The sequence below is a fragment of the Salvelinus alpinus genome, chromosome 6 (assembly GCF_045679555.1).
Source record: "Salvelinus alpinus chromosome 6, SLU_Salpinus.1, whole genome shotgun sequence".
NCBI lineage: Eukaryota > Metazoa > Chordata > Actinopteri > Salmoniformes > Salmonidae > Salvelinus > Salvelinus alpinus.
The window spans coordinates 90,166,456-90,187,269 of NC_092091.1; the positions used below are offsets into that span (position 1 = coordinate 90,166,456).

At 46.2% G+C, this 20,814-nt stretch overlaps 1 protein-coding gene across 1 annotated transcript in view; it reads right to left on the bottom strand.

The window, feature by feature from the left end:
• Positions 1 to 15,043: 15,043 nt before the first annotated feature.
• The window catches only part of lrpap1 (low density lipoprotein receptor-related protein associated protein 1), a 15,871-nt gene continuing 10,100 nt past the window's right edge, over positions 15,044 to 20,814 (bottom strand). The window contains exons 9-10 of the mRNA XM_071408314.1: positions 19,429 to 19,554; positions 15,044 to 16,576 (exon numbers count right to left, since the gene is read on the bottom strand). Coding sequence (XP_071264415.1) covers positions 16,508 to 16,576; positions 19,429 to 19,554 — 195 coding nt within the window. The 3' untranslated portion in view covers positions 15,044 to 16,507. The remainder of the gene's footprint in view (positions 16,577 to 19,428; positions 19,555 to 20,814) is intronic.

Below are 20,814 nucleotides of genomic sequence, written 5' to 3' on the forward strand. Positions count from 1 at the left end.
GAAGGATGAACTACTCAGTGAGTAGGGTTACCACGTCATAAAGCCCAGACCTGAAGGATGAACTACTCAGAGAGTAGGGTTACCACGTCATAAAGCCTAGACCTGAAGGATGAACCACTCAGAGAGTAGGGTTACCACGTCATAAAGCCTAGACCTGAAGGATGAACTACTCAGTGAGTAGGGTTACCACGTCATAAAGCCCAGACCTGAAGGATGAACTACTCAGAGAGTAGGGTTACCACGTCATAAAGCCCAGACCTGAAGGATGAACCACTCAGTGAGTAGGGTTACCACGTCATAAAGCCCAGACCTGAAGGATGAATGAACCACTCAGTGAGTAGGGTTACCACGTCATAAAGCCTAGACCTGAAGGATGAACTACTCAGTGAGTAGGGTTACCACGTCATAAAGCCCAGACCTGAAGGATGAACTACTCAGAGAGTAGGGTTACCACGTCATAAAGCCCAGACCTGAAGGATGAACTACTCAGTGAGTAGGGTTACCACGTCATAAAGCCCAGACCTGAAGGATGAACTACTCAGTGAGTAGGGTTACCACGTCATAAAGCCCAGACCTGAAGGATGAACTACTCAGTGAGTAGGGTTACCACGTCATAAAGCCCAGACCTGAAGGATGAACTACTCAGAGAGTAGGGTTACCACGTCATAAAGCCCAGACCTGAAGGATGAACTACTCAGTGAGTAGGGTTACCACGTCATAAAGCCTAGACCTGAAGGATGAACCACTCAGTGAGTAGGGTTACCACGTCATAAAGCCCAGACCTGAAGGATGAACTACTCAGTGAGTAGGGTTACCACGTCATAAAGCCCAGACCTGAAGGATGAACTACTCAGTGAGTAGGGTTACCACGTCATAAAGCCTAGACCTGAAGGATGAACTACTCAGTGAGTAGGGTTACCACGTCATAAAGCCCAGACCTGAAGGATGAACTACTCAGTGAGTAGGGTTACCACGTCATAAAGCCTAGACCTGAAGGATGAATGAACTACTCAGTGAGTAGGGTTACCACGTCATAAAGCCCAGACCTGAAGGATGAACTACTCAGTGAGTAGGGTTACCACGTCATAAAGCCCAGACCTGAAGGATGAACTACTCAGTGAGTAGGGTTACCACGTCATAAAGCCTTGACCTGAAGGATGAACTACTCAGTGAGTAGGGTTACCACGTCATAAAGCCTTGACCTGAAGGATGAACGAACTACTCAGTGAGTAGGGTTACCACGTCATAAAGCCTAGACCTGAAGGATGAACTACTCAGTGAGTAGGGTTACCACGTCATAAAGCCCAGACCTGAAGGATGAACTACTCAGTGAGTAGGGTTACCACGTCATAAAGCCTTGACCTGAAGGATGAACTACTCAGTGAGTAGGGTTACCACGTCATAAAGCCTTGACCTGAAGGATGAACGAACTACTCAGTGAGTAGGGTTACCATGTCATAAAGCCTAGACCTGAAGGATGAACTACTCAGTGAGTAGGGTTACCACGTCATAAAGCCCAGACCTGAAGGATGAACTACTCAGTGAGTAGGGTTACCACGTCATAAAGCCTAAACCTGAAGGATGAACTACTCAGAGAGTAGGGTTACCACGTCATAAAGCCTAGACCTGAAGGATGATCTACTCAGTGAGTAGGGTTACCACGTCATAAAGCCTAGACCTGAAGGATGAACTACTCAGTGAGTAGGGTTACCACGTCATAAAGCCTAGACCTGAAGGATGAACTACTCAGTGAGTAGGGTTACCACGTCATAAAGCCTAGACCTGAAGGATGAATGAACTACTCATAGAGTAGGGTTACCACGTCATAAAGCCCAGACCTGAAGGATGAACTACTCAGAGAGTAGGGTTACCACGTCATAAAGCCTAGACCTGAAGGATGAACTACTCAGAGAGTAGGGTTACCACGTCATAAAGCATAGACCTGAAGGATGAACTACTCAGTGAGTAGGGTTACCACGTCATAAAGCCCAGACCTGAAGGATGAACTACTCAGTGAGTAGGGTTACCACGTCATAAAGCCCAGACCTGAAGGATGAACTACTCAGTGACTAGGGTTACCACGTCATAAAGCCTAGACCTGAAGGATGAACTACTCAGTGAGTAGGGTTACCACGTCATAAAGCCCAGACCTGAAGGATGAACTACTCAGTGAGTAGGGTTACCACGTCATAAAGCCCAGACCTGAAGGATGAACTACTCAGTGAGTAGGGTTACCACGTCATAAAGCCCAGACCTGAAGGATGAACTACTCAGTGAGTAGGGTTACCACGTCATAAAGCCTAGACCTGAAGGATGAACCACTCAGAGAGTAGGGTTACCACGTCATAAAGCCCAGACCTGAAGGATGAACTACTCAGAGAGTAGGGTTACCACGTCATAAAGCCCAGACCTGAAGGATGAACTACTCAGAGAGTAGGGTTACCACATCATAAAGCCTAGACCTGAAGGATGAACCACTCAGTGAGTAGGGTTACCACGTCATAAAGCCTAGACCTGAAGGATGAACTACTCAGTGAGTAGGGTTACCACGTCATAAAGCCTAGACCTGAAGGATGAACTACTCAGTGAGTAGGGTTACCACGTCATAAAGCCTAGACCTGAAGGATGAACTACTCAGTGAGTAGGGTTACCACGTCATAAAGCCTAGACCTGAAGGATGAATGAACTACTCAGTGAGTAGGGTTACCACGTCATAAAGCCCAGACCTGAAGGATGAACTACTCAGTGAGTAGGGTTACCACGTCATAAAGCCCAGACCTGAAGGATGAACTACTCAGTGAGTAGGGTTACCACGTCATAAAGCCTTGACCTGAAGGATGAACTACTCAGTGAGTAGGGTTACCACGTCATAAAGCCTTGACCTGAAGGATGAACGAACTACTCAGTGAGTAGGGTTACCACGTCATAAAGCCTAGACCTGAAGGATGAACTACTCAGTGAGTAGGGTTACCACGTCATAAAGCCCAGACCTGAAGGATGAACTACTCAGTGAGTAGGGTTACCACGTCATAAAGCCTTGACCTGAAGGATGAACGAACTACTCAGTGAGTAGGGTTACCATGTCATAAAGCCTAGACCTGAAGGATGAACTACTCAGTGAGTAGGGTTACCACGTCATAAAGCCCAGACCTGAAGGATGAACTACTCAGTGAGTAGGGTTACCACGTCATAAAGCCTAAAACCTGAAGGATGAACTACTCAGAGAGTAGGGTTACCACGTCATAAAGCCTAGACCTGAAGGATGATCTACTCAGTGAGTAGGGTTACCACGTCATAAAGCCCAGACCTGAAGGATGAACTACTCAGTGACTAGGGTTACCACGTCATAAAGCCTAAAACCTGAAGGATGAACTACTCAGAGAGTAGGGTTACCACGTCATAAAGCCTAGACCTGAAGGATGAACTACTCAGTGAGTAGGGTTACCACGTCATAAAGCCCAGACCTGAAGGATGAACTACTCAGTGACTAGGGTTACCACGTCATAAAGCCTAGACCTGAAGGATGAACTACTCAGTGAGTAGGGTTACCACGTCATAAAGCCCAGACCTGAAGGATGAACTACTCAGTGAGTAGGGTTACCACGTCATAAAGCCCAGACCTGAAGGATGAACTACTCAGTGAGTAGGGTTACCACGTCATAAAGCCCAGACCTGAAGGATGAACTACTCAGTGAGTAGGGTTACCACGTCATAAAGCCTAGACCTGAAGGATGAACCACTCAGAGAGTAGGGTTACCACGTCATAAAGCCCAGACCTGAAGGATGAACTACTCAGAGAGTAGGGTTACCACGTCATAAAGCCCAGACCTGAAGGATGAACTACTCAGAGAGTAGGGTTACCACATCATAAAGCCTAGACCTGAAGGATGAACCACTCAGTGAGTAGGGTTACCACGTCATAAAGCCTAGACCTGAAGGATGAACCACTCAGTGAGTAGGGTTACCACGTCATAAAGCCTAGACCTGAAGGATGAACCACTCAGAGAGTAGGGTTACCACGTCATAAAGCCTAGACCTGAAGGATGAACTACTCAGTGAGTAGGGTTACCACGTCATAAAGCCTAGACCTGAAGGATGAACCACTCAGTGAGTAGGGTTACCACGTCATAAAGCCTAGACCTGAAGGATGAACCACTCAGTGAGTAGGGTTACCACGTCATAAAGCCTAGACCTGAAGGATGAACTACTCAGTGAGTAGGGTTACCACGTCATAAAGCCTAGACCTGAAGGATGAACCACTCAGTGAGTAGGGTTACCACGTCATAAAGCCTAGACCTGAAGGATGAACTACTCAGAGAGTAGGGTTACCACGTCATAAAGCCCAGACCTGAAGGATGAACTACTCAGAGAGTAGGGTTACCACGTCATAAAGCCTAGACCTGAAGGATGAACTACTCAGAGAGTAGGGTTACCACGTCATAAAGCCCAGACCTGAAGGATGAACCACTCAGTGAGTAGGGTTACCACGTCATAAAGTCTAGACCTGAAGGATGAACCACTCAGTGAGTAGGGTTACCACGTCATAAAGCCTAGACCTGAAGGATGAACTACTCAGAGAGTAGGGTTACCACGTCATAAAGCCTAGACCTGAAGGATGAACTACTCAGAGAGTAGGGTTACCACGTCATAAAGCCTAGACCTGAGGGATGAACTACTCAGTGAGTAGGGTTACCACGTCATAAAGCCTAGACCTGAAGGATGAACTACTCAGAGAGTAGGGTTACCACGTCATAAAGCCTAGACCTGAAGGATGAACTACTCAGTGAGTAGGGTTACCACGTCATAAAGCCTAGACCTGAAGGATGAACTACTCAGAGAGTAGGGTTACCACGTCATAAAGCCCAGACCTGAAGGATGAACTACTCAGTGAGTAGGGTTACCACGTCATAAAGCCCAGACCTGAAGGATGAACTACTCAGTGAGTAGGGTTACCACGTCATAAAGCCCAGACCTGAAGGATGAACTACTCAGTGAGTAGGGTTACCACGTCATAAAGCCCAGACCTGAAGGATGAACTACTCAGAGAGTAGGGTTACCACGTCATAAAGCCCAGACCTGAAGGATGAACTACTCAGTGAGTAGGGTTACCACGTCATAAAGCCTAGACCTGAAGGATGAACCACTCAGTGAGTAGGGTTACCACGTCATAAAGCCCAGACCTGAAGGATGAACTACTCAGTGAGTAGGGTTACCACGTCATAAAGCCCAGACCTGAAGGATGAACTACTCAGTGAGTAGGGTTACCACGTCATAAAGCCTAGACCTGAAGGATGAACTACTCAGTGAGTAGGGTTACCACGTCATAAAGCCCAGACCTGAAGGATGAACTACTCAGTGAGTAGGGTTACCACGTCATAAAGCCTAGACCTGAAGGATGAATGAACTACTCAGTGAGTAGGGTTACCACGTCATAAAGCCCAGACCTGAAGGATGAACTACTCAGTGAGTAGGGTTACCACGTCATAAAGCCCAGACCTGAAGGATGAACTACTCAGTGAGTAGGGTTACCACGTCATAAAGCCTTGACCTGAAGGATGAACTACTCAGTGAGTAGGGTTACCACGTCATAAAGCCTTGACCTGAAGGATGAACGAACTACTCAGTGAGTAGGGTTACCACGTCATAAAGCCTAGACCTGAAGGATGAACTACTCAGTGAGTAGGGTTACCACGTCATAAAGCCCAGACCTGAAGGATGAACTACTCAGTGAGTAGGGTTACCACGTCATAAAGCCTTGACCTGAAGGATGAACTACTCAGTGAGTAGGGTTACCACGTCATAAAGCCTTGACCTGAAGGATGAACGAACTACTCAGTGAGTAGGGTTACCATGTCATAAAGCCTAGACCTGAAGGATGAACTACTCAGTGAGTAGGGTTACCACGTCATAAAGCCCAGACCTGAAGGATGAACTACTCAGTGAGTAGGGTTACCACGTCATAAAGCCTAAACCTGAAGGATGAACTACTCAGAGAGTAGGGTTACCACGTCATAAAGCCTAGACCTGAAGGATGATCTACTCAGTGAGTAGGGTTACCACGTCATAAAGCCTAGACCTGAAGGATGAACTACTCAGTGAGTAGGGTTACCACGTCATAAAGCCTAGACCTGAAGGATGAACTACTCAGTGAGTAGGGTTACCACGTCATAAAGCCTAGACCTGAAGGATGAATGAACTACTCATAGAGTAGGGTTACCACGTCATAAAGCCCAGACCTGAAGGATGAACTACTCAGAGAGTAGGGTTACCACGTCATAAAGCCTAGACCTGAAGGATGAACTACTCAGAGAGTAGGGTTACCACGTCATAAAGCATAGACCTGAAGGATGAACTACTCAGTGAGTAGGGTTACCACGTCATAAAGCCCAGACCTGAAGGATGAACTACTCAGTGAGTAGGGTTACCACGTCATAAAGCCCAGACCTGAAGGATGAACTACTCAGTGACTAGGGTTACCACGTCATAAAGCCTAGACCTGAAGGATGAACTACTCAGTGAGTAGGGTTACCACGTCATAAAGCCCAGACCTGAAGGATGAACTACTCAGTGAGTAGGGTTACCACGTCATAAAGCCCAGACCTGAAGGATGAACTACTCAGTGAGTAGGGTTACCACGTCATAAAGCCCAGACCTGAAGGATGAACTACTCAGTGAGTAGGGTTACCACGTCATAAAGCCTAGACCTGAAGGATGAACCACTCAGAGAGTAGGGTTACCACGTCATAAAGCCCAGACCTGAAGGATGAACTACTCAGAGAGTAGGGTTACCACGTCATAAAGCCCAGACCTGAAGGATGAACTACTCAGAGAGTAGGGTTACCACATCATAAAGCCTAGACCTGAAGGATGAACCACTCAGTGAGTAGGGTTACCACGTCATAAAGCCTAGACCTGAAGGATGAACTACTCAGTGAGTAGGGTTACCACGTCATAAAGCCTAGACCTGAAGGATGAACTACTCAGTGAGTAGGGTTACCACGTCATAAAGCCTAGACCTGAAGGATGAACTACTCAGTGAGTAGGGTTACCACGTCATAAAGCCTAGACCTGAAGGATGAATGAACTACTCAGTGAGTAGGGTTACCACGTCATAAAGCCCAGACCTGAAGGATGAACTACTCAGTGAGTAGGGTTACCACGTCATAAAGCCCAGACCTGAAGGATGAACTACTCAGTGAGTAGGGTTACCACGTCATAAAGCCTTGACCTGAAGGATGAACTACTCAGTGAGTAGGGTTACCACGTCATAAAGCCTTGACCTGAAGGATGAACGAACTACTCAGTGAGTAGGGTTACCACGTCATAAAGCCTAGACCTGAAGGATGAACTACTCAGTGAGTAGGGTTACCACGTCATAAAGCCCAGACCTGAAGGATGAACTACTCAGTGAGTAGGGTTACCACGTCATAAAGCCTTGACCTGAAGGATGAACGAACTACTCAGTGAGTAGGGTTACCATGTCATAAAGCCTAGACCTGAAGGATGAACTACTCAGTGAGTAGGGTTACCACGTCATAAAGCCCAGACCTGAAGGATGAACTACTCAGTGAGTAGGGTTACCACGTCATAAAGCCTAAAACCTGAAGGATGAACTACTCAGAGAGTAGGGTTACCACGTCATAAAGCCTAGACCTGAAGGATGATCTACTCAGTGAGTAGGGTTACCACGTCATAAAGCCCAGACCTGAAGGATGAACTACTCAGTGACTAGGGTTACCACGTCATAAAGCCTAAAACCTGAAGGATGAACTACTCAGAGAGTAGGGTTACCACGTCATAAAGCCTAGACCTGAAGGATGAACTACTCAGTGAGTAGGGTTACCACGTCATAAAGCCCAGACCTGAAGGATGAACTACTCAGTGACTAGGGTTACCACGTCATAAAGCCTAGACCTGAAGGATGAACTACTCAGTGAGTAGGGTTACCACGTCATAAAGCCCAGACCTGAAGGATGAACTACTCAGTGAGTAGGGTTACCACGTCATAAAGCCCAGACCTGAAGGATGAACTACTCAGTGAGTAGGGTTACCACGTCATAAAGCCCAGACCTGAAGGATGAACTACTCAGTGAGTAGGGTTACCACGTCATAAAGCCTAGACCTGAAGGATGAACCACTCAGAGAGTAGGGTTACCACGTCATAAAGCCCAGACCTGAAGGATGAACTACTCAGAGAGTAGGGTTACCACGTCATAAAGCCCAGACCTGAAGGATGAACTACTCAGAGAGTAGGGTTACCACATCATAAAGCCTAGACCTGAAGGATGAACCACTCAGTGAGTAGGGTTACCACGTCATAAAGCCTAGACCTGAAGGATGAACCACTCAGTGAGTAGGGTTACCACGTCATAAAGCCTAGACCTGAAGGATGAACCACTCAGAGAGTAGGGTTACCACGTCATAAAGCCTAGACCTGAAGGATGAACTACTCAGTGAGTAGGGTTACCACGTCATAAAGCCTAGACCTGAAGGATGAACCACTCAGTGAGTAGGGTTACCACGTCATAAAGCCTAGACCTGAAGGATGAACCACTCAGTGAGTAGGGTTACCACGTCATAAAGCCTAGACCTGAAGGATGAACTACTCAGTGAGTAGGGTTACCACGTCATAAAGCCTAGACCTGAAGGATGAACCACTCAGTGAGTAGGGTTACCACGTCATAAAGCCTAGACCTGAAGGATGAACTACTCAGAGAGTAGGGTTACCACGTCATAAAGCCCAGACCTGAAGGATGAACTACTCAGAGAGTAGGGTTACCACGTCATAAAGCCTAGACCTGAAGGATGAACTACTCAGAGAGTAGGGTTACCACGTCATAAAGCCCAGACCTGAAGGATGAACCACTCAGTGAGTAGGGTTACCACGTCATAAAGTCTAGACCTGAAGGATGAACCACTCAGTGAGTAGGGTTACCACGTCATAAAGCCTAGACCTGAAGGATGAACTACTCAGAGAGTAGGGTTACCACGTCATAAAGCCTAGACCTGAAGGATGAACTACTCAGAGAGTAGGGTTACCACGTCATAAAGCCTAGACCTGAGGGATGAACTACTCAGTGAGTAGGGTTACCACGTCATAAAGCCTAGACCTGCAGGATGAACTACTCAGAGAGTAGGGTTACCACGTCATAAAGCCTAGACCTGAAGGATGAACTACTCAGTGAGTAGGGTTACCACGTCATAAAGCCTAGACCTGAAGGATGAACTACTCAGAGAGTAGGGTTACCACGTCATAAAGCCCAGACCTGAAGGATGAACCACTCAGTGAGTAGGGTTACCACGTCATAAAGTCTAGACCTGAAGGATGAACTACTCAGAGAGTAGGGTTACCACGTCATAAAGCCCAGACCTGAAGGATGAACTACTCAGTGAGTAGGGTTACCACGTCATAAAGCCTAGACCTGAAGGATGAACTACTCAGAGAGTAGGGTTACCACGTCATAAAGCCCAGACTTGAAGGATGAACTACTCAGAGAGTAGGGTTACCACGTCATAAAGCCCAGACCTGAAGGATGAACCACTCAGAGAGTAGGGTTACCACGTCATAAAGTCTAGACCTGAAGGATGAACTACTCAGTGAGTAGGGTTACCACGTCATAAAGCCTAGACCTGAAGGATGAACTACTCAGAGAGTAGGGTTACCACGTCATAAAGCCTAGACCTGAAGGATGAACTACTCAGAGAGTAGGGTTACCACGTCATAAAGCCCAGACCTGAAGGATGAACTACTCAGTGAGTAGGGTTACCACGTCATAAAGCCTAGACCTGAAGGATGAATGAACTACTCAGAGAGTAGGGTTACCACGTCATAAAGCCTAGACCTGAAGGATGAACTACTCAGTGAGTAGGGTTACCACGTCATAAAGCCCAGACCCGAAGGATGAATGAACTACTCAGTGAGTAGGGTTACCACGTCATAAAGCCCAGACCTGAAGAAGGAACTACTCAGATATGCTCCAGGCCCCAGAAACTGGGGGTTTCAAACCCACAGCCGCTCCTGTACAACCAGGTCTAGGAGATTGGCGATCTACACACCCCTGGCGCCACCGATTTCCACTGGTCTAATGTCCCTTGCTCGTGTTTCTTGGCCCAAGCAAGTCTCTTCTTCTTATTGGTGTCCTTTAGTAGTGGTTTCTTTGCAGTAATTTGACCCTGAAGGCCTGATTCACACAGTTGAGATGTGTCTGTTACTTGAACTCTGTGAAGCATTTATTTGGGCTGCAATCTGAGGTGCAGTTAACTCTAATGAACTTACCGTTGAAGTCGGAAGTTTACATACACCTTAGCCAAATATATTTAAACTCAGTTTTTCACAATTCCTGACATTTAATCCTAGTTAAAAGTCCCTGTCTTAGGTCAGTTAGGATCACCACTATATTTTAAGAATGTGAAATGTCAGAATGATTTATTTCAGCTTTCATCACTTTGCCAGTGGGTCAGAAGTTTACATACACTCAATTAGTATTTGCTAGCATTGCCTTTAAATTGTTTAACTTGGGTCAATTGTTTCGGGTAGCCTTCCACAAGCTTCCCACAATAAGTTGGGTGAATTTTGGCCCATTCCTCTTGACAGAGTCAGGTTTGTAGGCCTCCTTGCTTGCACAAGCTTTTTCAGTTCTGCTACAAATTTCTATAGGATTGAGGTCAGGGCTTTGTGATGGCCACTCCAATACCTTGACTTTGTTGTCCATAAGCCATTTTGCCACAACTTTGGAAGCATGCTTGGGGTCATTGTCCATTTGAAAGACCCATTTGCGACCAAGCTTTAACTTCCTGACATGAGATGTTGCTTCAATATATCCACATCATTTTCCCTCCTCATGATGCCATCTATTTTGTGAAGTGCACCAGTCCCTTTTGCAGCAAAGCACCCCCACAACATGATGCTGCCACCCCCGTACTTCATGGATGGGATGGTGTTCTTCGACTTGCAAGCTTCCCCCTTTTTCCTCCAAACGATGGTCATTATGACCAAACAGTTCTATTTTTGTTTCATCAGACCAGAGGACATTTCTCCAAAAAGTACGATCTTTGTCCCCATTTGCAGATGCAAACCGTAGTCTGGCTTTTTGTTGGCAGTTTTGGAGCAGTGGCTTCTTCCTTGCTGAGCGGCCTTCAGGTTATGTCGATATAGGACTCGTTTTACTGTGGATATAGATACTTTTGTACCTGTTTCCTCCAGCATCTTCACACGTCATAAAGCCCAGACCCGAAGGATGAATGAACTACTCAGTGAGTAGGGTTACCACGTCATAAAGCCCAGACCTGAAGAAGGAACTACTCAGATATGCTCCAGGCCCCAGAAACTGGGGGTTTCAAACCCACAGCCGCTCCTGTACAACCAGGTCTAGGAGATTGGCGATCTACACACCCCTGGCGCCACCAGGAACCCTTCGCTCTGTGACCTGTTCAAACTGGATATTTCAACCTCTCACACCGGTCTGTTAGAGTTAAGATGGAAAACAAGCGTATCACTGGTGGGATTTGAACTAACAACCATCTGGTTACTGCCATAGGGTTGGACTAACAACCATCTGGTTACTGCCGTAGGGTTGAACTAACAACCATCTGGTTACTGCCGTAGGGTTGAACTAACAACCATCTGGTTACTGCAGTAGGGATGAACTAACAACCATCTGGTTACTGCCGTAGGGTTGAACTAGCAACCATCTGGTTACTGCCGTAGGGTTGAACTAACAACCATCTGGTTACTGCCGTAGGGTTGGACTAACAACCATCTGGTTACTGCCATAGGGTTGAACTAACAACCATCTGGTTACTGCCGTAGGGTTGAACTAACAACCATCTGGTTACTGCCGTAGGGTTGAACTAACAACCATCTGGTTACTGCCGTAGGGTTGAACTAACAACCATCTGGTTACTGCCGTAGGGTTGGACTAACAACCATCTGGTTACTGCCATAGGGTTGAACTAACAACCATCTGGTTACTGCCGTAGGGTTGAACTAACAACCATCTGGTTACTGCCGTAGGGTTGAACTAACAACCATCTGGTTACTGCCGTAGGGTTGAACTAGCAACCATCTGGTTACTGTCGTAGGGTTGAACTAACAACCATCTGGTTACTGCCGTAGGGTTGGACTAACAACCATCTGGTTACTGTCGTAGGGTTGGACTAACAACCATCTGGTTACTGTCGTAGGGTTGGACTAACAACCATCTGGTTACTGCCGTAGGGTTGGACTAACAACCATCTGGTTACTGTCGTAGGGTTGAACTAACAACCATCTGGTTACTGCTGTAGGGTTGGACTAACAACCATCTGGTTACTGCAGTAGGGTTGAACTAACAACCATCTGGTTACTGTCGTAGGGTTGAACTAACAACCATCTGGTTACTGCCGTAGGTTTGAACTAACAACCATCTGGTTACTGCCGTAGGTTTGAACTAACAACCATCTGGTTACTGCCGTAGGCTTGAACTAACAACCATCTGGTTATTGCCATAGGGATGAACTAACAACCATCTGGTTACTGCCGTAGGGTTGAACTAACAACCACCTGGTTACTGCCGTAGGGTTGGACTAACAACCATCTGGTTACTGCCGTAGGCTTGAACTAACAACCATCTGGTTACTGCTGTAGGGTTGAACTAACAACCATCTGGTTACTGCCGTAGGGTCAGAGTCCTCTGAGACACTGAGGCTTCTGGTGTCTCTAAGCCATCAGTTTCTGTAGTTTAAAAGAGAGAATTAGTGAAGACAACACTAATAGTTTCCAGGGGTTATGTTGTTAGGTGTCATGGTGCTAGAAACAGATAGGTTTTAAGTTCAATTCCCATTTGAACTACATACTACATATGATTCATCAGTAAGGCTTTTAACATGCTATGTGTTTAGGCACACTATAGTAAGAAAAGTAATTATGTTAAATTTTGTTATGCTCATTGTATACCAATTTCTACAAAATATCCAGATGACGAGAAAATGTGTTTTATTACTTTTTGAAATTTGTTCAAATCTACATTTGATGCATTTTTGTTATTACAGTGTTTTGCATCTTCAGGATGCCCCGCCCACATGGGCCAATAAGACTCTGAGTATTCATGGTGCAAAGACTGTGTTAACATCGATTACACTCATGACTGGTTCTCTCAGTAACTCTCCAATCATGACACTGGTTCTCTCAGTAACTCTCCAATCATGACACTGGTTCTCTCAGTAACTCTCCAATCATGACACTGGTTCTCTCAGTAACTCTCCAATCATGACACTGGTTCTCTCAGTAACTCTCTAATCATGACACTGGTTCTCTCAGTAACTCTCCAATCATGACTGGTTCTCTCAGTAACTCTCCAATCATGACACTGGTTCTCTCAGTAACTCTCCAATCATGACACTGGTTCTCTCAGTAACTCTCCAATCATGACACTGGTTCTCTCAGTAACTCTCCAATCATGACACTGGTTCTCTCAGTAACTCTCCAATCATGACACTGGTTCTCTCAGTAACTCTCCAATCATGACACTGGTTCTCTCAGTAACTCTCCAATCATGACACTGGTTCTCTCAGTAACTCTCCAATCATGACACTGGTTCTCTCAGTAACTCTCCAATCATGACTCTGGTTCTCTCAGTAACTCTCCAATCATGACACTGGTTCTCTCAGTAACTCTCCAATCATGACACTGGTTCTCTCAGTAACTCTCCAATCATGACACTGGTTCTCTCAGTAACTCTCCAATCATGACACTGGTTCTCTCAGTAACTCTCCAATCATGACACTGGTTCTCTCAGTAACTCTCCAATCATGACACTGGTTCTCTCAGTAACTCTCCAATCATGATACTGGTTCTCTCAGTAACTCTCCAATCATGACACTGGTTCTCTCAGTAACTCTCCAATCATGACACTGGTTCTCTCAGTAACTCTCCAATCATGACTGGTTCTCTCAGTAACTCTCCAATCATGACACTGGTTCTCTCAGTAACTCTCCAATCATGACTGGTTCTCTCAGTAACTCTCCAATCATGACACTGGTTCTCTCAGTAACTCTCCAATCATGACACTGGTTCTCTCAGTAACTCTCCAATCATGACACTGGTTCTCTCAGTAACTCTCCAATCATGACTGGTTCTCTCAGTAACTCTCCAATCATGACACTGGTTCTCTCAGTAACTCTCCAATCATGACACTGGTTCTCTCAGTAACTCTCCAATCATGACACTGGTTCTCTCAGTAACTCTCCAATCATGACACTGGTTCTCTCAGTAACTCTCCAATCATGACACTGGTTCTCTCAGTAACTCTCCAATCATGACACTGGTTCTCTCAGTAACGCTCCAATCATGACACTGGTTCTCTCAGTAACTCTCCAATCATGACACTGGTTCTCTCAGTAACTCTCCAATCATGACACTGGTTCTCTCAGTAACTCTCCAATCATGACTCGTTCTCTCAGTAACTGTCCAATCATGACACTGGTTCTCTCAGTAACTCTCCAATCATGACACTGGTTCTCTCAGTAACTCTCCAATCATGACACTGGTTCTCTCAGTAACTCTCCAATCATGACACTGGTTCTCTCAGTAACTCTCCAATCATGACACTGGTTCTCTCAGTAACTCTCCAATCATGACTGGTTCTCTCAGTAACTCTCCAATCATGACACTGGTTCTCTCAGTAACTCTCCAATCATGACACTGGTTCTCTCAGTAACTCTCCAATCATGACACTGGTTCTCTCAGTAACTCTCCAATCATGACTGGTTCTCTCAGTAACTCTCCAATCATGACACTCGTTCTCTCAGTAACTGTCCAATCATGGCACTGGTTCTCTCAGTAACTCTCCAATCATGACACTGGTTCTCTCAGTAACTCTCCAATCATGACACTCGTTCTCTCAGTAACTGTCCAATCATGACACTGGTTCTCTCAGTAACTCTCCATCCAGTAACATTCTGATTGGTTGTATACAGCCCCTTGTGTTACAGCTTCAATTTAAAATTGATTAAATTTAGATTTTTTTCCTCACTGGCCAACACACAATACTCCATAATGTCAAAGTTATGTTTTTAGATTATTTTATTTTTTTGACAAATAAATAAAAAGCTGAAATGTCTTGAGTCAATAAGTATTTAACCCCATTGTTACAGCAAGGCTAATTAAGTGCAGTAGTAAATATGTACTTAAAAAGTCACATCAGTTAGATGGACTCACTTAGTCTGTGAGAACAGTGTTTAACATGACTGTTGAACGACTACCTCATCCCTGTAACCCCACACACATACAGATAATTGTAAGGTCCTTCCAATCGAGCAGCGAATTTCAACCACAAAGACCAGGGTAGGTTTAACAATAACCTCGCAAAGAAGGGCACCGATTGGTAGATGAATAACAAATAAAAAGCAGACATTGAATATAAACACGCCCAGTCACTACAAAGATTCAGGCGTCCTTCCTAACCGAGTTGCCAGAGAGGATGGAAACCTCTCAGGGATTTCACCATGAGGCCAAAGGTCACAGAGGAGTTCTTGAGATTTGCTGATATCAAGCTACCGGTATTGTTGAAATACCATTGATATTGTGTGTTACTATGGTGATGTAGTCAAATCCATTGATATTGTGTGTTACTATGGTGATGTAGTCAAATCCATTGATATTGTGTGTTACTATGGTGATGTAGTCAAATCCATTGATATTGTGTGTTACTATGGTGATGTAGTCAAATCCATTGATGCTAGGTGTTACTATGGTGATGTCAAATCCGTTGATGCTAGGTGTTACTATGGTGATGTAGTCAAATCCACTGATGCTCGGGTTTACTATGGTGATATAGTCAAATCCATTGTTACTAGGTGTTACTATGGTGATATAGTCAAATCCATTGTTACTAGGTGTTACTATGGTGATATAGTCAAATCCATTGTTACTAGGTGTTACTATGGTGATAGTCAAATCCATTGTTACTAGGTGTTACTATGGTGATAGTCAAATCCACTGATACAATGCGCTTCTATGGTGATGTAGTCTCGCTGTTAGCAGCTATCACCCCAGAAGGTTTTGATGGTGGTAATATGTGGTTGTCTCAAATACTTTCATAATAAAACTGTTTAGTCAAAGTTATTAAGTGTCTGAATAAGAACATATGAGGTTCTGGTCAAAAGTAGTGCACTATATAGGGAATATGCTGCTATTTGAGATAGAAGCAGACTCATCATTAAAATGGAACATAATCACAAATTAGATTTACATGGAAAAACACTGATTTCTTTAAAGTGCTCTACAAAAGAGCAATGTGGACGAAGTTGTGTGTGTGTTAAAAGAGAGAGAGTGTGTGTGTGTGTGTGTGTGGACAGGCAGATTAGCAGTACATCGTAGGGTTGTCATGACACCAGCGTTGTCATACTCTGAAGCACTGTGGCAAGAAAACAGGAAGCAGACTTAATTTGTTGTTGAGGAAAACCAGTCGTAATGTTGAAAAAACACAGCCTTCTGTTGTCGCCCCCAGAGCCACGTCTGAGGAGTCTGTTACAGTTCGTTACGGTCGAGTCCTTTACGGGAGATCTTGCTGTTTAAATCCTGCATGTGCTTCTTCATCTGAGAGAGACAGAGACAGAGAGAGACAGAGAGACAGAGAGAGACAGAGAGAGACAGAGAGAGAGAGAAACAGACAGAGAGAGAGACAGAGAGAGAGACAGAGAGAGAGACCGAGAGAGAGAGAAACAGACAGAGAGAGAGACAGAGAGAGAGACAGAGAGAGAGACCGAGAGAGACCGAGAGAGAGACAGAGAGACAGAGAGAGAGAGAGACAGACAGACAGAGAGACAGACAGAGAGAGACAGAGAGAAACCGACAGAAAGAGAGAGAGACAGACAGACAGACAGACAGACAGAGAGAGACAGAGAGAGACAGAGAGAGACAGAGAGAGACAGAGAGAGACAGACAGAGAGAGACAGAGAGAGACAGAGAGAGAGAGAGACAGAGAGAGACGTTACACACATCTTGAAATCGATTCCACTATTTATTTCCTAAAACATCCCCGTTATCCTTCTGTTGTAGAACAGGAGTGAAATGCACTTTAAAAAGTCCATGAAACTTGAAAGTCTTAAAGTCCTCCATCTCTTGTCAAGATGTAAAACGTGACCTGACTTCAGCAGTAAAAGGTAAACTGAAAAAGACGAACACAGAGAAAGCTCTAGAAAGAGGAAATCAGAAATAATATCCGTCCCTCTGTCTGACTGCGGACCACCCCTCTCCTCTACAACATCATCACCCACGAAGAAACATGTAGTATCTTTCTTTGGAACCCTGACCTGATGTAGCTTCCCCCTGGGCTGCTAACGTCTAGCTACATCAACATCACATTAACTAAATAATCTACCTTCTATCCCATCTCTCTGCTCTTCTCTGACAGGTTATATTTCTCCCTCCCTCCCCATCTCCCTGGTCTTCTCTGCCAGGTTACTGTATCTCCCTGGTCTTCTCTGCCAGGTTACTGTATCTCCCTGGTCTTCTCTGCCAGGTTACTGTATCTCCCTGGTCTTCTCTGCCAGGTTATTGTATCTCCCTGGTCTTCTCTGCCAGGTTGTATTTCTCCCTCCCTCCCCATCTCCCTGGTCTTCTCTGCCAGGTTACTGTATCTCCCTGGTCTTCTCTGCCAGGTTACTGTATCTCCCTGGTCTTCTCTGCCAGGTTACTGTATCTCCCTGGTCTTCTCTGCCAGGTTATTGTATCTCCCTGGTCTTCTCTGCCAGGTTGTATTTCTCCCTCCCTCCCCATCTCCCTGGTCTTCTCTGCCAGGTTACTGTATCTCCCTGGTCTTCTCTGCCAGGTTATTGTATCTCCCTGGTCTTCTCTGCCAGGTTACCGTATCTCCCTGGTCTTCTCTGCCAGGTTACCGTATCTCCCTGGTCTTCTCTGCCAGGTTACCGTATCTCCCTGGTCTTCTCTGCCAGGTTACCGTATCTCCCTGGTCTTCTCTGCCAGGTTACCGTATCTCCCTGGTCTTCTCTGCCAGGTTACCGTATCTCCCTGGTCTTCTCAGCCAGGTTACCGTATCTCCCTGGTCTTCTCAGCCAGGTTACCGTATCTCCCTGGTCTTCTCTGCCAGGTTACCGTATCTCTCTGGTCTTCTCTGCCAGGTTACTGTATCTCTCTGGTCTTCTCTGCCAGGTTACTGTATCTCCCTGGTGTTCTCTGCCAGGTTACTGTATCTCCCTGGTGTTCTCTGCCAGGTTACTGTATCTCCCTGGTCTTCTCTGCCAGGTTACTGTATCTCCCTGGTCTTCTCTGCCAGGTTACTGCATCTCCCTGGTCTTCTCTGCCAGGTTACTGTATCTCTCTGGTCTTCTCTGCCAGGTTACTGTATCTCTCTGGTCTTCTCTGCCAGGTTACTGTATCTCTCTGGTCTTCTCTGCCAGGTTACTGTATCTCCCTGGTCTTCTCTGCCAGGTTACTGTATCTCCCTGGTCTTCTCTGCCAGGTTACTGTATATCCCTGGTCTTCTCTGCCAGGTTACTGTATCTCTCTGGTCTTCTCTGCCAGGTTACTGTATCTCCCTGGTCTTCTCTGCCAGGTTACTGTATCTCTCTGGTCTTCTCTGCCAGGTTACTGTATCTCTCTGGTCTTCTCTGCCAGGTTACTGTATCTCCCTGGTCTTCTCTGCCAGATTACTGTATCTCCCTGGTCTTCTCTGCCAGGTTACTGTATCTCCCTGGTCTTCTCTGCCAGGTTACTGTATATCCCTGGTCTTCTCTGCCAGGTTACTGTATCTCTCTGGTCTTCTCTGCCAGGTTATTGTATCTCTCCTACCTTGTACCCAATCTCTCTGCCAGGTTATTGTCTCTCCTCTACCTTGTACCCCATCTCTCTGCCAGGTTATTGTCTCTCGCCTACCTTGTACCCCATCTCTCTGCCAGGTTATTGTCTTTCTCCTACCTTGTATCCCATCTCTCTGGTCTTCTCTGCCAGGTTATTGTATCTATCCTACCTTGTATCCCATCTCTCTGCCAGGTTATTGTATCTCTCCTACTTTGTATCCCATCTCTCTGCCAGGTTATTGTATCTCTCCTACTTTGTACCCCATCTCTCTGCCAGGTTATTGTCTCTCTCCTACCTTGTACCCCATCTCTCTGCCAGGTTATTGTCTTTCTCCTACCTTGTATCCCATCTCTCTGGTCTTCTCTGCCAGGTTATTGTATCTCTCCTACCTTGTACCCCATCTCTCTGCCAGGTTATTGTATCTCTCATACCTTGTACCCCATCTCTCTGCCAGGTTATTGTATCTCTCCTACCTTGTACCCCATCTCTCTGGTCTTCTCTGCCAGGTTATTGTATCTCTCCTACCTTGTATCCCATCTCTCTGGTCTTCTCTGCCAGGTTATTGTCTCTCTCCTACCTTGTACCCCATCTCTCTGGTCTTCTCTGCCAGGTTATTGTATCTCTCCTACCTTGTACCCCATCTCTCTGGTCTTCTCTGCCAGGTTATTGTATCTCTCCTGGTTTCTCAGAATGTGGTCGTTGTCTCCTAGAGCTTCTACATGTCTCAGCTTCTGGTGGGATAACTCCAACTGCTCCTGAGAGGGGGAGAGGAGCAGGGAAGAGAGAGAGGAGCAGGGGGGGAGAGGAGCAGAGAGGAGCGGGGGAAAAAAGGGGGGAGGGAGAAGCAGGGAAGAGAGAGAAGCAGGGGGGGATAGAGGAGCAGAGAGGAGCGGGGGGAGAACAGGGGGGAGGGAGAAGCAGGGAAGAGAGAGGAGCAGGGGGGATAGAGGAGCAGAGAGGAGCGGGGGGAGAAAAGGGGGGAGGGAGAAGCAGGGAAGAGAGAGGGGCAGGGGGGGAGAGAGGAGCAGAGAGGAGCGGGGGAAGAAAAGGGGGGAGAGAGAAGCAGGGAAGAGAGAGGAGCAGAGAGGAGCGGGGGAAGAAAAGGGGGGGGGGGAGAAGCAGGGAAGAGAGAGGAGCAGGGGGGAGAGAGGAGCAGAGAGGAGCAGGGGAAGAAAAGGGGGGAGAGAGGAGCAGAGAGGAGCGGGGGAAGAAAAGGGGGAGAGGGAGGGAAGAGAGGGAGAAAAGAGGGCCAGAGGAGCAGGAGAGGGAGAGAGGCAGGGGGGAGAGAGAAGCAAGGAGAGAGAGAGAGAGGGAGAAAGGGAGTGATCCAATGTGAAATGGACCCTACGCCCTAGGCACTTGCTTGGTGGAAGCACCATATTGCTTACACCTGTCAAACCCTCTCAGATCTCTAAGTGCCTAGGGCGTAAGGGTCCATTTGGGACATCAAGTGAGCGAGTGCGGTGAAAAAGAGACACAGTGTCTCCGGGCAGTATTGAGACCTTCACTTTCTCACATTTTGTTACGTTACAGCCTTATTCTAAGTAACAAAAAATTCCTAAATCTTTGCAAATGTATACAAAAAACCCCAACTAAAATACATTATTGACATAAGTATTCAGACCCTTTGCTATGAGACTTTAAATGTATCTTAAGTGCATCCTGTTTCCACTGATCATCCTTGAGATGTTGGACATGATTTGGAAAAGCTCACACCTGTCCATATAAGGTCCCACAGTTGACAGAGCATGTCTGAACAAAAACCAAGAGGTCGAAGGAATTGTCCGTAGAGCTCCGAGACAGGATTGTGTCGAGGCACAGATCTGGGGAAGGGTACCGAAACATTTCTGCAGCATTGAAGGTCCCCAAGAACACAGTGGCCTCCATCATTCTAAAATGGAAGAAGTTTGGAACCACCAAGACTCTTCCTAGAGCTGACCGCCAAACTGAGCAATCGGGGGAGGGCCTTGGTCAGGGAGGTGACCAAGAACCCGATGGTCACTCTGACAGAGCTC